Source organism: Liolophura sinensis, chromosome 1 (genome assembly GCF_032854445.1).
Source record: "Liolophura sinensis isolate JHLJ2023 chromosome 1, CUHK_Ljap_v2, whole genome shotgun sequence".
NCBI classification, from domain to species: Eukaryota; Metazoa; Mollusca; class Polyplacophora; order Chitonida; family Chitonidae; genus Liolophura; species Liolophura sinensis.
In genome coordinates this window covers 37055349-37081192 of record NC_088295.1, presented here as the reverse complement: position 1 = coordinate 37081192, position 25844 = coordinate 37055349, and the positions used below count along the sequence as shown (strand labels likewise).

General features: G+C 39.4%; 1 protein-coding gene across 2 annotated transcripts; it reads left to right on the top strand.

The window, feature by feature from the left end:
• The first annotated feature begins 13478 nt into the window (after positions 1-13478).
• Positions 13479-17730, top strand: LOC135461536 (uncharacterized). 2 transcript variants are annotated; one of them, XM_064738674.1, is made up of 4 exons: positions 13479-13629; positions 13878-13957; positions 15811-15997; positions 16363-16499. In XM_064738674.1, exons 1-3 carry the CDS (start codon positions 13537-13539, stop codon positions 15992-15994), a joined length of 357 nt encoding a protein of 118 aa, XP_064594744.1. In that variant the 5' UTR covers positions 13479-13536; the 3' UTR covers positions 15995-15997; positions 16363-16499. The 2 variants fall into 2 exon arrangements, with proteins under 2 accessions (XP_064594744.1, XP_064594745.1); XM_064738675.1 differs by lacking the exons at positions 15811-15997; positions 16363-16499 and adding an exon at positions 17436-17730.
• The last annotated feature ends 8114 nt before the right edge of the window (positions 17731-25844 follow it).

Here is a 25844-nt window from a genome sequence, read left to right as displayed (position 1 = left end):
GGCTAATTTACCTTCCTGCAGGTATCAGGTACAACATCCACGAGGTGGACGGTGGCTAATTTACCTTCCTACTGTTATAAGGTACAACATCCACGAGGAGGACGGTGACTAATTTACCTTTCTGCAGGTGTGATGTACAACATCCACGAGGAGGACGGTGGCTAATTTACCTTTCTGCAGGTGTGAAGTACAACATCCATGAGGAGGACGGTGGCTAATTTACCTTTCTGCAGGTGTAAAGTACAACATCCACGAGGAGGAAGGTGACTAATTTAACCTCCTGCAGGTGTAAAGTACAACATCCACGAGGAGGACGGTGACTAATTTACCTTTCTGCAGGTGTAAAGTACAACATCCACGAGAAGGACGGTGACTAATTTACCTTTCTGCAGGTGTAAAGTACAACATCCAAGAGAAGGACGGTGACTAATTTACCTTTCTGCAGGTGTAAAGTACAACATCCATGACGAGGACGTTGGCTAGTTTACTTTCCTATAGGTATAAAGTACATCATCCATGAGGAGGACGGTGGCTAATTTACCTTCCTACAGGTATCAGGAACAACATCCACGAGGAGGACGGTGGGTAATTTACCTTCCTGCAGGTATAAAGTACAACACCCACGAGGAGGACGGGGACTAATTTACCTTCCTCCAGGTATCAGGAAAAACATCCACGAGGAGGACGGTGGATGCTTTACCTTCATATAGTTATAAAGTACAACATCCACGAGGAAAACGGTGGCTAATTTACCTGCCTATAGGTATAAAGTACAACATCCACAAGGAAGAAGGTGGCTAATTTACATCCCTATATGTATAAAGTACAACATCCACGAGGAGGACGGTGGCTAATTTACCTTCCTGCAGGTATAAAGTACAATATCCACGAGGAGGACGCTTGCTAATTTACCTTTCTCCAGGTATCAGGAACAACATCCACGAGGAGGACGGTGGTTGCTTTACCTTCCTATAGGTATATAGTATAACATCCACGAGGAGGACGGTGACTAATTTATGTTCCTATAGGCATAAAGTACAACAACCACGAAGCGGACGGTGACTAATTTAACTTCCTGCAGGTGTAAAGTACAACATCCACGAGGAGGACGTTGACTAATTTACCTTTCTGCAGGTGTAAAGTACAACATCCACGAGAAGGACGGTGACTAATTTACCTTTCTGCAGGTGTAAAGTACAACATCCACGAGGAGGACGTTGGCTAGTTTACTTTCCTATAGGTATAAAGTACAACATCCATGAGGAGGACGGTGACTAAATTACCTTTCTGCAGGTGCAAAGTACAACATCCACGAGGAGGACGGTGACTAATTTACCTTTCTGCAGGTGTAGAGTACAATATCCATGAGGAGGACGGTGGCTAATTTACCTTCTGCAGGTGTGAAGTACAACATCCATGAGGAGGACGGTGGCTAACTTACCTTTCTGCAGGTGTGAAGTACAACATCCACGAGGAGGACGGTGGCTAATTTACCTTTCTGCAGGTGTGAAGTACAACATCCATGAGGAGGACGGTGGCTAATTTACCTTTCTGCAGGTGTAAAGTACATCATCCACGAGGAGGACGGTGACTAATTTACCTTCCTGCAGGTGTAAAGTAAAACATCCACGAGGAGGACGGTGACTAATTTACCTTTCTGCAGGTGTAAAGTACAACATCCACGAGGAGGACGGTGACTAATTTATGTTTATATAGGCATAAGGTACAACAACCACGAAGCGGACGGTGACTGAGTTATGTTCCTGCAGGTATAAAGTACAACATCCACGAGGCTATAGCTATAAAGTACAACATCCACGAGAAGGACCGTGGCTTATTTATCTTCCTACAGGTATAAAGTACAACATCCATGAGGAGGACGGTGGCTAATTTACCTTCTGCAGGTGTGAAGTACAACATCTATGAGGAGGACGGTGGCTAACTTACCTTTTTGCAGGTGTGAAGTACAACATCCACGAGGAGGACGGTGGCTAATTTACCTTTCTGCAGGTGTAAAGTACAACATCCATGAGGAGGACGGTGGCTAATTTACCTTTCTGCAGGTGTAAAGTACAACATCCACGAGGAGGACGGTGACTAATTTACCTTCCTGCAGGTGTAAAGTACAACATCCACGAGGAGGACGGTGACTAATTTACCTTTCTGCAGGTGTAAAGTACAACATCCACGAGAAGGACGGTGACTAATTTACCTTTCTGCAGGTGTAAAGTACAACATCCACGAGGAGGACGGTGGCTAATTTAACTTCCTGCAGGTGTAAAGTACAACATCCACGAGGATGACGGTGGCTAATTTATCTTCTGCAGGTGTGAAGTACAACATCTATGAGGAGGACGGTGGCTAGTTTACCTTTCTGCAGGTGTGAAGTACAACATCCATGAGGAGGACGGTGGCTAATTTACCTTTCTGCAGGTGTAAAGTACAACATCCACGAGGAGGACAGTGACTAATTTACCTTCCTGCAGGTGTAAAGTACAACATCCACGAGGAGGACGGTGACTAATTTACCTTTCTGCAGGTGTAAAGTACAACATCCACGAGGAGGACGGTGACTAATTTATTTTTCTGCAGGTGTAAAGTACAACATCCACGAGGGGGACGGTGACTAATTTATGTTCATATAGGCATAAGGTACAACAACCACAAAGCCGACGGTGACTAATTTATGTTCCTGCAGGTATAAAGTACAACATCCACGAGGCTATAGCTATAAAGTACAACATCCACGAGGAGGACCGTGGCTAATTTACATCCATATAGGTATAAAGTACAACATCCACGAGGAGGACGTTGGCTACTTTACCTTCCTATAGCTATAAAGTACAACATCCACGAGAAGGACGGTTGCTAGTTTACCTTCCTATAGGTATCAGGTAGAACATCCACGAGGAGGACAGTGGCTAATTTATCTTCCTATAGGTATAAAGTACAACATCCACGAGGAGGACGGTGGCTAATTTACATCCATATAGGTATAAGGTACCACATCTACGAGGAGGACGGTGGCTAATTTACATCCCTATAGGTTTAAAGTACAAAATCCATGAGGAGGACGGTGGCTAATTTACATTCCTGCAGGTATAAAGTACAACATCCATACGGAGGACGGTGGTTAATTGACGTTCCTATAGGTATCAGGTACAAAATCCACGAGGAGGACGGTGACTAATTTACCATCCTTTTTCTCCGCAGATGGGAAAAGCCCAACACGAACGAAGACAAACCGAGTTTGCCTTTCTCTACATGTACGTAGATGAGAAAGTTTTCACAGAGCCTTAGAATATAATCCTCGAATCATCCAATATGAGAAATCCAGTGACCACCAATTCCGGACAGTTGAATAAAAAAGTCAACAACCACATTCTAGTTTAAATATATGTATTTTAAGGAGCCCTGTCGCAGTGCCATAACCCACCGCCCATGGAGAGTTTGCCAACAGAAACTCTAATTCAACAAGTTCCTTTCCCTAAAAATGGTTACAGCATTGTATTCATCCGGTTTGCAAAAACCTTTACAGAAAAACTATTATAAACTGAAGAACGCTTTACTGAGATGTACGGATAAAAGTTGTGTTTCATTACATATGCTGCAGTACCCTAGGCAAGTTTATTAGTGTATTAACTCTCTTGTACATTCTAAGATTCTATACATGTGTAAGTGAAGCAATGAATGGTATGGAGGTGGAATGGAAAATACATTATAGGTGTAGGCTATATGTACAAGGCATATAGCCATGATACAATGATAACAATGATATAAAATACACATTGTCAACTCATCAGTCATCTATTATTTACACACACAGCATGCCATTTACGACTCGGTACTGCTGATTAAGCGGTGTGCTCTTAATTGTTCACTTTTTTTAAGTGCCGTGTGTAACGATGAATGTTCAGTTTGACAGCATCTTCGTCTTGCTTCTGGTAAAGATATGTGCAGTTTGTTGGATACAAGCAGTGCGACTACATCCCGAACCAAAGCTTCCTTACATCTCCTATTCCTGACTGTCCCTTCGTACCTACAAAGAAAAAAATGTGAACAGAATGCAATCCTGTTAAAGGCTTCCTATTTCATTTGTAAAAGACTGAAATCTGGAAATGTATATATATTGCTACTAATTAAACACATATGCCTTCACACTTTTTAGCAAGTCATGCGCGGAACAAAATTATGAAATTATAATGATAAATAATTAAACACACATCTACATGTAAATGACTACTTGATGACTGCAATATTCTTAGTTACTTTCCTCCTTTTTTATGACTTTAGCCTTGTCAAATGTTTATACACATTTGAACTGTCTGTATATAGATAACTTGAAAGCTGGAAAGCCATTCCGATACTACTCCATTCATAACTGGAGCCAAAATAGCCATATCTAATTGTACCAAAAAATAAAAACAGACAGATAAAACACAAGGTAAATACAAACCCATCCACATTTAAAATCTTCTGAATTCGCTCGGTTCCTGGTAGCTGGACTAGCTTGTGTACAAATCCAGATGTGGCGGGGCGCCTGAAGCAATGTTTCACACAAGAATATAATCACACAGTGAAAGATAATCATGGCCGATTTCCAATGCACATATACAGACAAGGTATACAAAAGCATATGCAGATAAGTTGTGACAACAAACAAACAGAACATCCCAGATCTGTACTGTAACAAAAAACCCTTATAGGCATGATTATTTGAAACGTGCATGGAGAAGACCGGGATTACTGGCAACCACCCTACCTACATGTACCTATACGTACTGTTTGTCCCTAAGCTTCAATTTGAAGAACTTTTTTTCCACATAGGCTTCGAGATATGTATAAGCCTAAAAGAGAAAATCTTATTAAGTACCATATGCATACCCATTCGAAATAACACCCAGAATGGCCATAATTTACTCACAAAACATTTACAAAATTCCAAAGTCTCGCAGCGTTGTTTTTGGTACGTAAAACATATATAAATATAGTAACACGGCTTTTTCCATACAAAGGGTATTTTCAGTACATATAAATCAAGCTAAGCGAAAAAGTCAATATCAATTTATAAACAATTTATACACCGAAATCACACTTTTACGTACCAAGTCCAAGACATAACCGAAACCAAAGCCCTTTAGAAATTCCCTTCTCGGATTTGTCAAGAAAATCTCCAGCTCAGAGCTCTCGGACCTAGATAAACACATAATCATGTATACAGTTGTACGAGGAAGGGGTTAGGAGAAGCTATCAATATAACACAGTGAAACACTCTAAAACACTCGTTTTAGATACATAATAATATATCCCGGGCGATGAAGTGCATGAGAATCTTTATGAAATCACATGCTACCATCAAGTGTGGCTGTATGATGTGAAACAATACATTAAACTATATGTCATGTAACAAATTAATTATTTGTATCGCAGCAACTATTCTTCAAATAGCAGCGAAATCTTTCGAGTTTGTGTGATATGAATGTACAGTGGTGCTGCACGCCACTATAGAAGAATAGGGAAAGACAGAAATTATCATATGTTTAAAACTACTGTATATAGTCAAATACAAGGGTCAATTAAATACACTGTGTCTGTAAATTATAATTGCGCAGAAAAATGTGTAGGTATTCCTAAGCTAATTGTTGTTCACACCAGTCACTGTGCGAAACTCCAGAATGCGCCTACACATATGAGGAAATATAGAAAAATATGTAAAAGACAAAGAAAATAAATGAAGTGTACAGATTTAAGCTATACATACCACTTTGAACCTCTGTCTGTCAACAAGCCTTCCACATACTGGTCGATCACATCAACCTGAAATATCAACATTATGCGGCATATATATATACAATCCAAACATTGTGTTTAAGTTGGTTAAAAATCCAAAAATTGTCAGACACAGTTTAATGGTATTTTTCTACTGATGCTGAATACTTGAGGCTCAGACCCACCTGTTATTTCTAAACAGTTTGAGTATATGCCTCAGTGTCACCTGGGGCCCTCATGGCTCAGTCGGTTAGCGCGCTAGCGCAGCGTAATGACCTAGGAGTCTCTCACCAATACGGTCGCTGTGAGTTCAAGTCCAGCTCATGCTGGCTTCCTCTCCGGCCGTACGTGGGAAGGTCTGCCAGCAACCTGCGGATGGTCGTGGGTTTCTCCCGGGCTCTGCCCGGTTTCCTCCCACCATAATGCTGGCCGCCGTCGTATAAGTGAAATATTCTTGAGTACGGCGTAAAACACCAATCAAATAAACAAATCAATGTCACCTGCATGACAACTGCTCCCTTATCCATACCTGTGAAATGACATCAGATACACAAATAAACATGTTGGAATCCTGCTCCTCATTGTTGAGTTCCTCGTCCGCAGATGGAATAATCCTGGACACTTGTAAGTCTTCTGACGAAAACCTACAGAAATCAAGACATCACAAAAGTTGTATCTTTCTTGAAAACATACGAGAAATGACTGCAACACTTATCAAAATCGACGCCCACATCGTTACACATTCTAAAGCAAAACGTATCGGAAAGAATGTGTTCAAGACAAAGACCTTAACCCTAAGACATGCAACAATGTTCAGTCATGCCCAGCATTTGTCGCCTCAAGCACCACAATGCAGATATACACGAGTATAATATTCAATTCAGATTTGAAATGCATTTCCTTCATTAGTGTTCTCTTTGCGAATAATTATCCTTCAACATGACGTGCAATGGAAATGCCGTGAAGAACTCTGTTCAGTTAGATGGCAAAGAACGGCACTTTTACCTACAAAAATAAACACGTCTTTTGAACATTGTGATAATTTAGTTATCTATTTCAATGGTGTTTTACGCCTCAAAAACAGCTCAATTTACAGCCCATGTGATGGCGGTCAATTTTATGGACATATGTGCATGGACTGTAATATATAGCGCAGACTTAAAGCCTAATTAGATTGCTCGCACAGTGAAGCCTTTGGAAAGAAGTTTAAACCCGTGCATAGCTGATCCAATTTCTTGTGTGAATATATACAGTGTAATTTGACAAATAGATTATGAATCTGGCTTTGCTTTTGTTCTAGCTTAAGAAGTTTGACCACAATTTACCTACTGTTCATGCATTTGGCATAAATAGCTAACCACGAATGTGGCTTTGTTTTGGTTCTAAAGAAGTTTTCGCTTTTAGGCACACTTTATTCTGATATTTGAGACACGATGCGAAAAGCAGTAATGGTGCAATGCTGAAAGTTGGTCAGCAGGACAAATTGTGCTCTTCTCTCGTATCAAATTATTACAGATGAATAGTTTTCCAGTGATTGGCATTAAAATTTTTGCCACCGTTCATGCATTACGTAAGAAAAACATCTGTTGGCTTTCGAGTTACGGTTAGCGCAGCGGGAGCGTTCTTTACATTGTGTGGTATTAAAACATACACGCCAAATGACTAATCTGTTGGTCTAATAGAGAGAATATGTACACAAACACTACACAACTACTATTCACATGAGGCCATTGAGTAGAAGTTCTATTGCAGGCATAGATGATCTGATCTCTTTGTGTTACTTATTTTTTCCCTTGCAAATTAGACACTTGCATTTGCCCGACCGGAAGTTGATGGCATCTTTCTGTTTTACATCCATCTCCGGGGCCAATCACGAAAATAAGATCTGTAAGTTTAGATTGCTTTGATACCTATTTTACTCTGCCTCATCAGTGGAAGAATATTTTAAATTGGCGTCACCTACAGAGCCGATAAATCTGCATATACGTCTGGATGACCACTAGGAGTATACATTTCGAAAAAAGATGTAGAAAATAATTTAAGAACATATCATCTCATTGACAGGGAATGTATCTATTTTTTTAACATGAAAAGTTAATCAAAAAGCTCGCCTATCATATAAAGCCGCAGACGATAACTATATATGTACACAGTATTTTAGATGAATGAAACGTATTGATGCTTAATTTTACGTGCCGTTTTGTCCCTCAACGCGTGCTTTCCAGTGTACAGCTCTTAAATGGTTCTCTACTTTCTTCTTCCTTGTTGGCTTGAACTTTGACGGTGGACATAACGGACAATGGAATGAAATATAGTCTCCTTTACAACAATCCTTGCAACTTTTTACACAACTTAACAATTCATCCACAGACTGAATCACGACAGGTTGGTGTGCTGTCATTGTTACATTGAGGCGTCCAGAAATAAACTCGTCGGAAAAGTGGAAAGCTTTTATAAAAGCTATGTACTACATTAGCCAAACTGCAAAGCTAACAAGTCACCCTGAGATAGTATTACTTCAGCAGACATGCGATGGGAAACTGTGTTTACAAACACACCGCCACCTCGGCTTTCCACGGTCCAGACACACGAAAGTTACCCATAAATTTGTTTTGTTTAGACATTGTGGCAAGTGATGCACGGAGGTATAAAAGTGTAGAAAGAGCAGGCCTATATACTGAATGTTCTTAGAAACTCCACGTTTTTAACTTTAACTGAAAATGTTTTATCTTATAATCGAATTAGAAAATCATTTATACTTCTATCAACATCGAGTTTTTCCAAATATTGTATTGTTTTGGCGTCCGAAAAACATAAACAAACTCGTACATGATAGAACTCGTTAATTTTTCTGGAAATAACTCTCCACCGTCGAATTCCAAGTAAATTGGGATTAGGAGACATGAAGATCATTCATGTGAGACAACATGTCCATATGAACAAAATAAAATAGTCCTACTTAATTTCTAAGATGAAGATATTGGTCCGAAGTACATTTTAAATTCTTCAACCATAACAAAAGTTATCACGACACTGCAGATATGACTTTCAAGCACTATAGTAGGCCCAATGTGCTAGGTAGTACAAATGAAATGGTATTTGCTTGACATACTTCCTTTTCAGCCATCTCATGAGGATTTCATCATTGTATGAATAAAATCAAAGCGCTATTCAAAAAGCCCGACCCCAATTCATATTGTATTATACATGGATCTTCTGCTGCTTGGTTGTTGGGCAGGGAAAGGCAAATTTTAATGCGAATTGAGTTACATAATTACATTGACGGTATATTTACATACACCTGTATTGTTGCATACTTTTGCCTGTACACATATTTGTTAAGAAATATTTTGTGATGTGTGGATTTTTATGATTCTGATCATTTTTATTTTTTTAAAACTTAATAATAGTAGTAATAAATGCATCTTGCTTAGGTCAAAGAAAACAATTCTGGGTATGAGAAAGTTATAGCTGACAGATTCCTTGACAAGGAGATAAGTCTGAATTCCTTTTTAAGTCTGAGGACTATAATGTCTTTCTAAAAATTCCACCGTGGTTTGCTGGGCTAGGATGTTATATACATTACGTTGTGAATAAACAAACCATGTGTCCTAAAGAGAGGGTGGCGTTAAACAATAATCAAATAAATAAATACATAAATAAAGCAAGCAACTTTATGGTAGCGCGACATATGAAAACCCTATAAGATGGAGACGCCTAATTTAGTTTCAAGTTAAATGTTTTCACTTAGAGAATTCAGGAGCAATAAAGCGGGCGATCACTTGTCCACCAGTGAAATCTGATATATGTGGATGTAAGCTTCTGCGGTATAACAAAATAAACTGGGTCATGCATGAAAGTCAGAGGTCAGACACACAGAATTTAGACGCTTGAACCTTTCTCTGCCATAAGAGGAAATAATGTGTGGGGTGTGTTAAGAAGCAAACTCTGAAAAACTTACTTGATATCTTTGGCAAAATAAGCTTTCTTAAATATTCAATGTTTTTCGCACTTTACAAATTATGGTCTCAAGCTACATATGTGTATTTTTTGGGTTATAAATAAGGCTATACAACAGCAGCAAAGACCTTGTTTGTCCTTATCAAGGAACTGAGCGTAACAATTCGCCAGGCTTTATATCTCTGCAAGTTTTTATATACTAATTAAATGGCCATTGAACGTTAATTGACAACATGAGCGCTGTGAACAGCTATGCACAGGCAGAGATCAAAAGGGATTACAACATTAAGCGTCAGAAGTTTACTGTACACAGAATAAAGCAATAATAATAATCATGTACATAAAACATATAACATTCCTAAGTAACAATAAACAACCTATGGTTAATTACCACACAAGCGTGATTAGGCTGGCGAAGAGCTATTGTATAACTTATAGGACTTCCATTCAAATCGGGCTAATACTTAGTTTTAAAAAAGTTTCCTAAACATGTAACAAACCCTGGTATCCATCACCTTACATACATACTTATACATTATATGTTATATATATTTCTCAGAAATAAACAAGGCAACAGTCCTCCGCATATAGATTTTAGCTGTACCAAAACGACATATAACTTATCTATTGTCCTCATAAGTGTGTGTCAATCAATCAGTTAAATCTTTATTAGAAGTTAATTTGGTAATCATCAATGTTGTACTGCATACCTGAAGGATGGAAAACTTTATACCTATAAAGGTTGAACTTTATACCTATAGGGAGGTAAATCAGCCACCGTCCTTCTCATGGATGTTGCACTCTATAGCTATAGGAAGGTAAACTGGTCACCGTCCTCCTCATGGATGTTGTACCTCATGCTTACATGGAGGTAAGTTAGCCACCGTCCTCCTCGTGGATGTTGTACCTTATACCTACATGGAGGTAAATTAGCCACCGTCCTCCTTATGGATGTTGTACCTTATACCTATATGAAGGTAAATTAGCCACCGTCCTCCTCGTGGATGTTGTACTTTTATACCAGTAGGAAGGTAAACTAGTCACCGTCCTCCTCGTGGATGTTGAACTTTATACCTATAGAAAGGTAAACTAGTCACCGTCCTCCTCGTGGATGTTGAATTTTATACATGTAGGAAGGTAAATTAGCCACCGTCCTCCTTATGGCTGTTGTACTTTATACCAGTAGGAAGGTAAATTAGGCACCGTCCTCCTCGTGGATGTTGTACCTGACACCTCCAGAAAGGTAAACTAGCCACCGTCCTCCTCGTGGATGTTGTACTTTATACCAGTAGGAAGGTAAACTAGTCATCGTCCTCCTCGTGGATGTTGAAGTTTATACCTATAGAAAGGTAAACTAGTCACCGTCCTCCTCGTGGATGTTGTACTCTATACCTATAGGAAGGTAAACTGGTCACCGTCCTCCTCGTGGATGTTGAATTTTATACATGTAGGAAGGTAAATTAGCCACCGTCCTCCTCGTGGATGTTATACTTTATACCAGTAGGAAGGTAAACTAGTCACCGTCCTCCTCGTGGATGTTGAACTTTATATCTATAGAAAGGTAAACTAGTCACCGTCCTCCTCGTGGATGTTGAATTTTATACATGTAGGAAGGTAAATTAGCCACCGTCCTCCTCGTGGATGTTGAACTTTATACCTATAGAAAGGTAAACTAGTCACCGTCCTCCTCGTGGATGTTGTACTTTATACCTATAAGAAGGTAAATCAGCCACCGTCCTCCTCGTGGATGTTGAACTTTATACCTATAGAAAGGTAAACTAGTCACCGTCCTCCTCGTGGATGTTGTACCTTATACCTACATGGAGGTAAATTAGCCACCGTCCTCCTTATGGATGTTGTACTTTATACCTATATGAAGGTAAACTAGCCACCGTCCTCCTCGTGGATGTTGTACTTTATACCTATAGAAAGGTAAACTAGTCACCGTCCTCCTCGTGGATGTTGTACTTTATACCTATAAGAAGGTAAATCAGCCACCGTCCTCCTCGTGGATGTTGAACTTTATACCTATAGAAAGGTAAACTAGTCACCGTCCTCCTCGTGGATGTTGTACCTTATACCTACATGGAGGTAAATTAGCCACCGTCCTCCTTATGGATGTTGTACTTTATACCTATATGAAGGTAAACTAGCCACCGTCCTCCTCGTGGATGTTGTACTTTATAACTATATGAAGGTGAATTAGCCACCGTCCTCATCGTGGATGTTGTACCTTATACCTATGGGAAAGCAAATTAGCCACCGTCCTCCGCGTGGATGTTGTACCTCATGCCTACATGGAGGTAAGTTAGCCCCCGTCCTCCTCCTGGATGTTGTACCTTATACCTACATGGAGGTAAATTAGCCACCGTCCTCCTCGTGGATGTTGTACTTTATACCAGTAGGAAGGTAAATTAGGCACAGTCCTCCTCGTGGATGTTATACCTGACACCTCCAGAAAGGTAAACTAGCCAACGTTCCCTTCGTGGATGTTGTACTTTACACCTGAGGAAAGGTAAATTAGCCACCGTCCTCTTTGTGGATGTTGTACTTAAGACCTGCAGGAAGGTAAATTGGCCACCGTCCTCCTCATGGATGTTGTACTTTATACCTACATGAAGGTAAATTAGCCACCGTCCTCCTCGTGGATGTTGTACTTTATGGCTATAGGAAGGTAAATTAGCCACCGTCCTCCTCGTGGATGTTGTACTTTATGGCTAAAGGAAGGTAAATTAGCCACCGTCCTCCTCGTGGATGTTGTACTTTATACCTATATGAAGGTAAATTAGCCACCGTCCACCTCGTGGATGTTGTACCTTATACCTACATGGAGGTAAATTAGCCACCGTCCTCCTCGTGGATGTTGTACCTTATACCTACATGGAGGTAAATTAGCCACCGTCCTCCTTATGGATGTTGTACTTTATACCTATATGAAGGTAAATTAGCCACCGTCCTCCTCATGGATGTTGTACCTGATACCTGCAGTAAGGTAAAGTAGCCACCGTCCTCCTCGTGGAGGTTCTACCTGATACCTATAGGAAGGTAAACTAACAACCGTCCTCCTCGTGGATATTGTACTTTACGGCTATAGGAAGGTAAATTACCCACCGTCCTCCTCGTGGATGTTGTACTTTATACCTATATGAGGGTACATTAGCAACCGTCCTCCTCGTGGATGTTGTACCTTTTACCTGGAGGAAGGTAAATTAGCCACTGTCCTTCTTGTCGATGTTGTATCTTATGCCAGTAGGAAGGTAAATTAGCCACCGTCCTCCTCGTGGATGTTATACTTTATACCTATGGGGAGGTGAACTAGGCAAGGTCCTCCTCGTGGATCTTTAATATTTTTTCTTTAAGTTAGTGATGGAGGACTATTAGGTTACTAATTAACAATGACACATTAGAGAAGGTCTTCAGGGTTACAGTAATGTCTGTGTTTTCGGATAATAAGGGGTTTAAAGTGTTGAGAATTTATCTGCTCGGCTATAGGCCTATATAAATATACAGGCCTATAGTCTCGTACCTTGCCCAATTATTCGTAAACGAACAAGTTACTTGTTCCGTTCTGCTCATGGATGTCCGTTCTCCTCGTGGACGTTCTCCTCATGGATGGCGGCTGCCCAGTGCTACTCCTACAAGGTCGATTGAATCAGGAAATGTACGAGTGAGAAAATTTGTTGGTTTATACGCATGCCCGTGGTATCCCCTAGCAACCGCATTGGGTTTCGTTTTTGGGGAATAGGGCCTGAGGGATCGAGGGCGGAACGTCAGTCGCGGGGTTGCAGCGAGATCGATTAAATCAGCATGGCTACAGCATATCACCAAGAAGCCCTTCGCAAACAGAGGATTTTGGAGCGGAAAAAGGAAGCAGCAATTCGCATGGAGGCTGAACGGCAGGTAATTTGCATAAGAAAAGACTATGGGCTATTGATACTTTACATGGTAGCTCCATTCAAAATGAATACATGCTCACTTTTACTGATGATACCTCGTCAACTTCAATTTTTATTCCAATTCCATTTCATGATTAAATTATCAGGTGCTGAATACAAGATTTAAATTTTTGCTGTTTGAAGATACAGACATATATTGTTTACCATTTTTATATTTTATCTTCATATATTGCAATTTCAATGAAATTGCAGGGTATTTTTGAGCCCGGCCCCGCTCTTCCAGCACACAGCTTAAACCCTCCTGTACAGACTGACACCTACGGAACTAACAGGTGAGTTTTCAACAGGTTTCCTTCTCAAATGTAACCAGCATGTTAACTATCACATACATCACCTCACTTTTCAAATAATCATACAAGGTGTTATTTACAGCTAAATTTTCTACTTCATGTCAGATGAATAAATATATTTTTTTTTAGCGAAAGTTCACTGTAGAACCTTTAAACTCTAAGCTCGTTACTTTTTTTGTCAGAGGAAAAAATACAAATTTATAAGCAATAGACCACCACTTCTCAGTTTTCAATTTACACTTGACGAGCATCTTACTAATAGATTCCTCCCTCTTCTACTTTTCGATGGGTGTAAATTAATGTGCTCAAATATACTTTGTACCTTCTCATGTTAACCACATGTATGTAAAAAATCTAATGCATATTCACTGCCGTCTTTTAACACTAATAATAACATTATTTACATCCAGACTTATTGATCAAAATAATAAATAATGCAATATAATTAAAATTAATTTAGCTTCGCAGTTTTCTCGGTGGTGCACACCTCAACAGCAACTGACTTCTTTTCTAACACATTCTTACATTTGTGCCTGATATTTAGTTTACATTCTACACTGTGAACAAATCTTTTCATAAACCACTCAACAATGCACTGATAAATGTGTGCATAAAACATGATAACCATACACTTCTGTCACTTTAACTCATTCATACATTAATTCTAAAATCAAAATATAAATAATAACAAATCGCTTGTCAGAAACATAAATTACCTGGTTTAGTATGATGTCCATAGGATAATTAATACTAATATAGCAGAAGGTTTATCGTCATATATTCAACATATTTGGTACATAATTGATCCTTAATAATTATCTCTTGCAATTTTATAACCAGGGCCCGGTTTCACAAAGCACTCTTAACATGACCTTCACTTAACTACCACAGCAACCAGTACTGTAGGCATTACATCATGATGGTAGTTGCAAGCTGATAACATTAAGAGAGATTTGTGAAATTGGGCCCTGGACATTAAATGTTTCATCTTTTGTATTATTCTTTACACAACACTAGATATCCCTTTCAGTTCATTATCAAGAACACTACAGTAGGCTGCATCACATCATTCAATCAGTGCATGTGACGATATTTGAGTCCCTCAAAGTGCCACATGTACACATCTTCATGCCATTTATCCTGATCATCAGGGGCAGTCTTTTCTCTGTGTCTTTGAAAGTCAGTCTTTGTTCTGTTTGTGGGTGGAGTTGTTGTTGGTTTCTTTTCTTGGCTCAGATTGATATAGCTTTCGTAGCTTTGTCCAGTATAGATGTTATGAACACATACTTAAGGAAATTGGAATTCTTAAGGGGTTATTGAGCACCTTTTTTCGTGTGTACAGACAGTTGGTTTGGTTACAGTGCAAAGGCTTATATTCCTTTGCTTGAGTTACATTTATATCACTATAGTTCATGGAGTTCCAGTACTTTTGGGAAGATGATTTGCCAAAGTCTTTGATGACTTCATCTGAAGTTACTTTACATCAAGTTGTTGATTGCGATGTATTGCACAAATTCATCCACATTACAGTGATTGTGGTACTTTTTCTCTGTCCATCAATTTGCATCTGATCATTTTTGTTAGCATTTATCACAATTAAATATTCAAGTTTTTCTTTTTTCCATGTGTCCACTTTGTGAAACCATGATTAGTTTCAAAGGAATTAAAGTTCTGAATAAAGTACATTTAGGAAGCATTTATATATACATGCCTTTGAGCAGGTTTGAACACATCCAAGAATCTGACAAAAATTTCAAAAATGTTTTAGGCTGTTTATAACTTAAAGGCCTTCACTCAAAACTTCAGTAATTCTGGTTTCTACACTCTTTTTCCAGACCTGGTTTGAAACCTGACATCATGGACGACGCTCTCATTTTCAGTGAGATCACACACGACCCAAACTTCAAGTTTAGAATTCGCAAAGATGAGAAGGAACCCCCAATACATGTTAATCCAATATATCGCATCATGTACCCTAATGCCCTGAGAGTGGTCAATCCTAGTGATGCCACTCAGTAACATGTAGGCCCCCCCCTTTTTTTTACTTAAAATTGTAATTGCACTTTAATTTGTAACCTGATATAACATATTGTTGATGTGTCACTCTCCTGTAATCAAATAATGCTTACTTGTAATGTGCATCATTTGAAATAATTAAGCTTAAATATTCCAGTTATTCTCCTGACTCAAAGAGATGCCCCATTTTTTGCTTTTTACTGTAAAGTTTTTCAGTCAAATGTAGAAGAAATTGAAATGTAAGAATCAAGTGTGGCAAATACTTGGATGCTAATATTGACAGTCTTACTTAGTTTAATGTAAACAAAAGTAGAAATATCCCAGAGAATGCTCTTTTTTAGTTTGTTTTTTTTTTTTTACCACTGTTTCAGACTGGACAAGTTTCGCGTGAATGATGAAGGCTTCAAAAATCGCTTTCGAAATAGAGCTCATTTGAGTCCACATGTTGACAGGGTTTATAAGGTTTTGTATGCGGAAAATTGTGACAATGCTGATTACTCTATGAACGAAAACCGAAACAATCGACTGTCAAACAAAGCAATGGACAAATATGTGGCTGAGAGAGTTCTAAATGGACAGTTACATGTCAGAGTTCAACAAGAGTTTCCACTCTAAAAATGCTGTGATGAAGTCATGTTTTTCTCTCTTTGCAAGTGTTGTTTTTGTGGTTTATATGTGAGGATACTCATCTCACGATTAATTTTGCGTTGAATTTCATTGTCAGTTTGGTCATGTGGCAGATTTGTTGGAGAAATGTCTAGCTAAGTTTATATATATATATATATATATATATGTCTATATAAAAGTTTAACTTTGTGATATCATGGTTCTGGTGACTTGTGGTATGGTACTTTTGTGGATGCTTGACCATTTTGTCTCATTTGATGTGCTTGGATTGTGTGTACTCCTCAAGTGATTATGTGGTTGTATTCTAGGGCTTTTATTTGGCCAGCACAGCCTTTCCTAATTAGCAAATCAAGTATAATTTCTCATGCATGTATTAACATATGACACAAATCATGTATTGGTAGTTCTTTGATAATTGATCTATGGTCATTACACTGTATGTTACTTTGGTTTCTCGGTGGTATGCGATGGGAAGAAACAGCTTTTTTCATCATGGGTTTTGATCTCTGTATTGTATGTTGCTTTAGCCATTGATGATAAGAGCATTTGTAGAAACACCTTTTGTTTTGGTTAATCAATTTTCATCTTAACATTGTATGCTTCATTGTTTATTGACAGCTTTATTGCCTTTTGTAGAAAAGAACTTTGACCATATTCACTGGAAGGGAAATCAAATTCTAGGAACTCTCTTTCTTGTTGGTATTGTCATATACACACGCAAATGTGATTTCTTTCACCAAAGTGATTGTGTATCCTGTTGTATTAATTGTATGGCCTTTTTGAAGAATGAATGGCACATATGTTTTGGGTTTTCCAGCTACAAAGGCATGATCCCAATCCAGGCTTTCCATCGCAATGTCCGATCCCTCAATCAACACACCGATCAGGTCTATCCTATACTTCATCCCAGAGAACATAATTTCAGAGTTCCTGTCAACGAACTACCGGAGAGAAAAACACATTTTAAAGTTTAAAAATGATCTGGCAGGGATTGGATGTAGTCATCTTGGGTCTGTTGGTAATTTGAATTTTGAGCATTGTAGACTGGATGGCCTTTGGAGGTTTTTCAACTGTTTACAAATGGTCCTTTAATGGTTATTAAACTGAACTGAACTGAGCTGTGAAAGCATATTTACCTTGTAATTGTTTTCGTTTTGTTACGTGTTTGTTTCTGGTAAGGGTAAAGTAAGTATAAATGTTGGCTCTATGAGTTCCAGAAAATGTCTTTCTTACATAGAATGTTTATTGTGTAAGTCCACTGCAATAAAGGTAGCTTCGTCAAGGAGCTTGACTCAGCCTTATAAATCAGTATTACTAAAAAAGGACAGTTTGTTAAGATCATTATATATACTTGAAGGACAGGATGTATTATTTTTATAACTTCCAATAATTTTGTCCTTTTTTTACACGTGTGCTTTATTATGTAATAAAACCGTGTTTTTTGCACCTTATACATTGGTTTCTTCTTTCGTTTTTAAAGCGCACAATTTTATTAAGAGGATATGTTCTAAGCTTGTACTCACAAGTGATTAAGACACTTGTGTCCTTCAACTGCTACGACATAGTAGGTGTGCGATAAGCAATTGGCGACGCTCGTGTGGCCATTTGCGCAGTCTGGCGTTCGTTGAAGGCTATTTGCCTTCCACCAATATGGCGTACATGTATGTTCTTCACACTTACGAAAGTTTATCAGAAACCAGCCAAAGCTCGATGGTTTACCCCGGGCTTTCCACCCCCCCTATAAAACCCATGTTTTCAGTGTATATCTAAACCATATCGGTGACTGACCACTGCTTACTCAGTGAGAGTAACCATTTTTGGCCAGGTGTATCAAAACCACATCAGTGATTGGCCACCGCTTACTCAGTCAGCGCTGCAATATTTGACCAAGTGTATCCAAACCATACTGGCGCTTGGCCACTACTTAATCAGTCAGCACTGCCATTCTAATCACACATCAGTGATTGGCCACTGGTTACTCAGTCAGCGCTGTCATTTTTGACCAAGTGTATCCAAACTACATTAGCGCTTAGCCACTGCTTAATCAGTCAGCGTTGAAATTTTTGACGGCCAAGTGTATCAAAACCATATTAGTGACTGGTCACTGCTTACTCACTCAGCGCTGCCGTTTTTGACCACGTGGATCCAAACCATATCAGTGACTGGCCGCTGCCAACGCAACCATTGGCAAACATTTTATCACAAAGAGAAATCCTATACGCCATTGCTGCAAAAATCTACTAATTTAGAAAAATCTACACTCACAGTTTCCGTCATCAGGTAACAAGCTTTCGACAAGAATGAAGGATAGGACGAATCTTCTCAATGCCAAACATTACCACATTGAAGTTCAACACGTACAACTGCCACGCAAACGTTGATGGCGCACTAGGGAAAGGGTACTGCATGCCAATTAACATCGATTCCACAGACTTATCCTCGATGCAAATGCATGCCGGTTGTTGGTAAATTTGCCGTCTGTCGAGCGCAAATGGTTGTCTGGTGTACATTTAGGGAGAGGGAAAGGTCAACGAAGTCATTAAATTCGCTATACTAGTGTTCCCTACAGAAAAGGGGGTTTATGCAGTGGACAACATTGCCACTCTTTTATGTAAATTTACAATGAAAAAGTACGGTTTACAGACGGTTTATATACCAGGGTTCATAACTTGGTACATGTACCAGTTTTAATAGCGTGGTTGCGGACTTCATATCAGAATTCCATGGGAAACAAAATGCCATGTGGTAATGCTTTAGCGTGTGTTTATCAGCCGGTGTTAGTCTGCCAGCAACTTGCGGATGGTCATTGGACAGCCCATGCTGGCTTCCTCTCCGGGCATACGTGGTAAGGTTTGCCAGCAGCCTGTGGATGGTCGTGGGTTTCCACCGGGCTCTACCCGGTTTCCTCCCACCAAAATGCTGGCCGCCGTCATACAAATTAAATATTCTTGAGTACGGCGTGAAACACCAATCAAACAAAATAAGCATGTTTGCCTATGTGTTATATCTGCATAGGCCTACAAAGAAAGACCAATCATAATGTAAATTTCGTATTGAATAAGCCATGGTCTCATGGCCGAGGTCTGAAGACATTTTGACCTAAATTGGACATGTTATGAAATGTGTCAAGAAATGACTTAAAAGAATAAGCACTGAAATGTTGCAGTTTGGCCCAGATGACTTGTCAATCACTGGAGTACCTAAGTTCGGAGGTAACATTTGGAATCTGTATTTGGAGAAACGAAGAAGAATAAAACTTCCCATCAAACTTTTTGATGTGCCCCTGTCTATTAAAATGACCCTTTTCATGGCCTGGGTTTATCAAGTGATGTCATGTGTGCCTTTGGTACCTGAATTACAATATATGTTGTATATCTGTCTCTAGTATAGGCGTATATACAGATGCTATGATGTGGCTCTTTTGTGACAGACATATATGCATGCATGTAAGAATTGGGCAAGCACTTCAGCTTCCACCTGAGTCGGGCCATGTCTGAAAATTGAAAACCGGTACGAGTATGTCGGACCGATGCTTTCGTAAAGAAATGAAAAAGGAATAAAATCTTAAAAGAAGACGAATCCAAACTGGTGATTCCATATTGGTTGTGGCAATGAGTCTGACAGGGATCACCCCGCAGTTGGTGGTTCCACTATGCAGTGGTGACGGCGCCACTGATTTGCTGTCAGTGTCTTCTCCACATTGACCGTGTTCCTCTAGTGCTCGACCCTCCCTTGGCGGATGTTTTAGTGCTTGCTCTGCCAGTGACGGGTCTCCTGAGCTCACCTCGCTAGTGACTGTTCCTCTAGAGCTCGCCACGTCAGTGACGGATTTTTCAGTGCTCTCTCCGCCAATGATGGTTCCTCCAGTTCTTTTACGACTGTTGTGGTCCCTCCAGTTCTTGCCCCACCAGTGATGGTTCCTCTAGTGCCCTCTCTGCCAGTGATGGTTCCTCTAGTGCTCTCCTTCAGCGATGATTCCACCATTGACGGTTCCTTCAGTGATCTCTTGCCCGTTATTTCTCCTCCGCAGCCATTAATTGTATCTCCAGTGCTCGCTCCACCAGTGATAGTTCCAACAGTGCTCACCTTCCATTAATTGTTCTTAAAGTGCACGTGCCTGTGATGGTTCCTCGTGCTCGCTCTACCAGTAGTGGTTCCTCTAGTGCTCACCCTTCCATCGATTGTTCCTCCAGTGCTCACCCTTCCATCGATTGTTCCTCCAGTGCTCATCCCGCCAGTGACACTGCCTCCAGTACTTGCTCTGCCATTGATTGTTCCTTTAGTTCCCCGTCAGTAAGAACACAAAATATTCACCCTTCTGCACTTTTCCTGTGTATCCAGGACTGTTAGATTACATATGAAGGGATTGTTATCTAATAGCAGTATTTCCTGCAATAGAATATCTACTGGTCCGATGATAAGACCAGTGCTGAAAGGTTTGTCGCATACAACAACGAACTTTTTGCACTGACAGTATTTGTTTTGTCCCAAAGAAAACGAAAAAAAAAAGACTTTTCACTATTCACTGATATTATACATTTTCCGATTCCAAATGTGGTAATATTTTTTTTATTTTGATTGTAATTAAAATTGAATTGTACATCATAGAAATAAACTATATATTATATAAATAAAGCATAATTTATGAATTTTATATAACTTCACTTCATGACATAATTATTTAACAGGAGGCCTTCACCCTAGTTGTCTCGCAGAACCCCAGCTGCAGGATCTTGTTGAGTGAATGATTGCCTTTGACTGTGTCAAAAGACCCTGTGGACATTTTCAGTGTTTCATCTCCCGAGGATTAGAAACGAAATACCAGAATGTTCCATAAATACCATGGCTGTCAAAACACAGATGATACAATGGCGCGAAATGAGGGGACGATGGTACAAAGCTATGGTACGATGTTGTTTATTTGATTGGTGTTTTAGGCCTTACTCAAGCATATTTCACTTATATGACAGAGGCTAGCATTACGGCGGGTAAAAACCGCGCACAGCCCAAAGGAATTCCACGACCATCCGTAGGTTGCTGTCAGACCTTCCGATGTAAGATGGAGAGGAAGCCAGCATGAGCTGAACTAGAACTCACAGCCCGCTCACTTGACCGCAATTGTTATGGGACGATAGCGCAAAGCGATGGCGCCATGACGACACATTGTGCAATCAGTTCCTGTCATCTTATCATCGCTTAGTACCATCGTTTCATTGTTTCGTGTCCTAGTGTTATCGCTCAGTGTCAAGGCACCACCTCTTCGTACCATCGCCTCATACCGTCGTGTCATCGCCATCGCTGTTTTTGTGACGGAGTTTGATGGCACGAAGCTGTTGCACATTGCCATGAAACGATGGTGTTGTGCCATCGATCCTTTATCACTCACATTGTACATATGTACAGCTTTCACCTGAAGAACCAAAGTACTCGTATTAACATTATTTGTTCTACAAATTATTGTCTTATTTTAGATGATTACTTCTTTACTTTTGTCGTTTAATTCTTTAGGAGGTTTTTGTATTGACTTCAATGAATGACGGTGATATATTGCGATGGACAACCGCTAGATTTGAAATTGGTATATTATGGAGTTGTAGACAACGGCGAATTAACATTGAAGTCTTTCACACGTTAACGTACAGATAATTAACCTAAACCGCCAACTATATAGCTCTGGATATTATACTCTTCTCATGTGTTCTCTGTTCCTCGATTTGCTGTTTCTGTGCTGACGTTTCTTTTATCATAGAATGTCTTTCCTTTGTTTGCAATGATCTCGAGATAAAACAAATATATAAAAAAGTATATGGTTGGTGAAAACACAAATTACGCTGCCCCCACTGGCTAGTCCATCTCTGACAAAAATCCTGGGGAATTTTTCATGTAATTATGCGAAAATCAAATTATAATTCACGCAAGACATAAGGCATAAATGCAACGTTAATCCTAACCATCTGGTGTCCATCCATGTCTGGTAGTAAACGGGAATTGCAAATCACAGTTCTAAAGTCCATGTATTTTGCCTAACCCCAATCGACTCCTCTATTGTGCCTTAAAAAGTCCCCAAACCTCACAACAATATCTCCATGTTTCAGCAATGATTTACTAAAGCATCTAATCCAAAAGATTTTAGGGTATCTTTCTATTCCGAAACAGCGTTATTGAAACTGATCCCGTTGTCAGCGATGTCAAACTGTCAAATGTCAAATCGCACCTGTCGCTTCAGTCTGCACAGCAGGTAATCGACGCGCATGTACCAGATAAGTGCAGCTTCCAGACTTTTAACCGTTATTTTTAGAAGCTTTCAAACCTAAAACAGAACACCCCCAAACTCCCAAACTGGGCAGTATAAATAAGGTCTTATCTAAGAGACTCGCAGAAGTTCGGCGTTCACGTGAGACAAGATGTTGTTGGTTGCTCTTTCCTGCTTGCTTCTGGCAGCTCATGTCAGCTGCCATTCTAAGTACATGGATAGCATTCCTAATGGGCACAAAGTTCCCAACCCCAAAAGTCCGGGGTCCTATTGGGAGGCTTCGGGTCACACGACACCTGATGATGGCGACGGTTTAAATCAATTTGGAGAGGTAAGATTCAATTTTCAACTAAATGGAAGGAAATAAATAATAAACTTCTGTTTCCATACACCGTTCGGTTATTCTTAACTCTTCACAGTTTCCAGCTTTCTCTCACAGTGACTCATACTGATGTTCATTGGTCATGTCTCCTTTATTTTGCCTACTTGTACATATGAGTTGAAATTCAGAAGACTGCAGTTAGTTTTTACAACGTAAACCCATAAACGTTTAGATAATGAAGTGGCTAACTTTTGGTTTTAAGACACACCATCGACGTCTTTATCGAAAAGGTTGTTTACATGATGCGTGGAACGTTTGGTTGTTATTTCTTTATATGGAGTCCATGATGTATTCCAACATATAGAATTACAGAAAGCTACTCAGTTGTCTTCTTGAGGCGTAAATATGGTTTTACAGTTGTCCTGCTGTGTGGTGAGCTCAACTATAAAAGTTGTCAACACAGTTTTGTTGGAGAGATTTGTTTAGCCCGAATTTTGGGCGTTAAGATGGTTTTGTGTTCCCTGTACGTTAATCAGTGACGTCATTTCCGAATATTTCCGATCATGGACGGAAATGTGAATAAAATAGAGGGCTTATTAGGAAATATAAAGACTTTATGCCTGATAAATGAAAAAAGTCTAGCCAGTTTAGCACATTTTTCTTCGTTTTCTTTAAAACCATACTCTTTGTTTTATAGTACCTTTCGATGTATCTTGTAATATATTATTGTACATGGTTGGTATCATATAGAACGTCTCTTTTGTCCTATCTTAACATAAATAAGCTGCCTTATGCAATGCCTAAAATTATTTTATTCCTTCAATACTAGGCAGATCAGTGATTTGAGCTGAAGCCGTCTATACGCAAGTAAACGTTTAAGTTTAAAACAAAAGCAAATCAAAGCCACTATATATCTCTCCAGCTTTCGAAATTATTCCACCTGGCTTAAAGAGTTTGTGGACACAAGAAGGTTGATAACTACATGAAGTTATAAACTTATAATGTAGCACTTACCGATGGTTTTTGACTGACGCATAGGTACTTTCAATTTATCTGACACTTCTATCGTTATTAAAAAGGATTTCAAGCATGCGGGTGACAGATGGTCAACTCAGCTGTGTCAGATGGATTCAGATGGTGACGGCAAAACCAACGGTGCCGAGTTAGGAGATCCAAATTGTGAATGGCGCCCTGGGTCCACCCCTGCCGGTCCAGCAACTGGACATCCAGGTACAATCAATGTACATACAATGCAGTTGTATGTACAGAAATAGCCTATACCTGAACAGACATTATGATATTCTTATTTGATTTATTTATTTGATTGGTGTTTTCCGCCGTACTCAAGAATATTTCACTTGTACGGCGGTGGCCAGCATTATGGTGGGAGGAAGCCGACAGAGCCCGGGGGAAACCCACGACCATCCACAGGCTGCTGTGTACAGCCGGAGAGGAAATCAGCATGAGCTGGACTTGAACTCATGCGCTTCTGGGTCATTGCGCCGCGCTTAATACACATCATGATATTCGCTTAAACTAACAAAAAAACAAAACAAAAAAAAACCCTGAAAAATACACATCATGATATTCGCTTAAACTAACAAAAAAAACCCCTGAAAATACACATCATGATGTTCGCCTAAGCCGAAGACTAAATATACCTGAAAAATACACATCATGACATCCGCTTAGCTGAAGACTAAATATACCTGAAAACTACGTATCTTGATATCCACTTATGCTGAAGACTAAATATACCTGAAAACTATGTATCTTGATATCCACTTATGCTGAAGAATAAATATACCTGAAAACTATGTATCTTGATATCCACTTATGCTGAAGACTAAATATACCTGAAAACTACATATCTTGATATCCACTTATGCTGAAGACTAAATATACCTGAAAACTACGTATCTTGATATCCACTTATGCTGAAGACTAAATATACCTGAAAAATACATATCTTGATATCCACTTATGCTGAAGACTAAATATACCTGAAAAATACATATCTTGATATCCACTTATGCTGAAGACTAAATATACCTGAAAAATACATATCTTGATATCCACTTATGCTGAAGACTAAATATACCTGAAAAATACATATCTTGATATCCACTTATGCTGAAGACTAAATATACCTGAAAGTACACATCATGATATTCCCTTAAGCTGAAGATTAAATATACCTGAAAGTACACATCATGATATTCCCTTAAGCTGAAGATTAAATATACCTGAAAGTGCACATCGTGATATTTGCTTAAGCTTAAAACTACCGGCAAATGCTGTATCTACCACAAAGTCGAAATATTTAGCGATGAAGAAAGCATTTCGTTCAGGCTTACTGACTTTGTAACTCAGTAAACTCAGGGACTCGTTTGGGAATCGTATATAAAGGACATGGTATACTAAACTGTTGCAGTCGAATGTAACGAAAGGCATATTCTCTACTCAGGCATACTCTCTACTCAGGCATACTCTCTACTCAGGCATATTCTCTACTCAGGCATACTCTCTACTCATCTGATCTTGGCAAGCTTCATAGTGGTACGACTAAGATACGCTGGTTTCCAAGACCAGACTCTCCAATCACACCACACAGTTTATATATTTAGTGTTCTATACTCCGTACTCAAGAA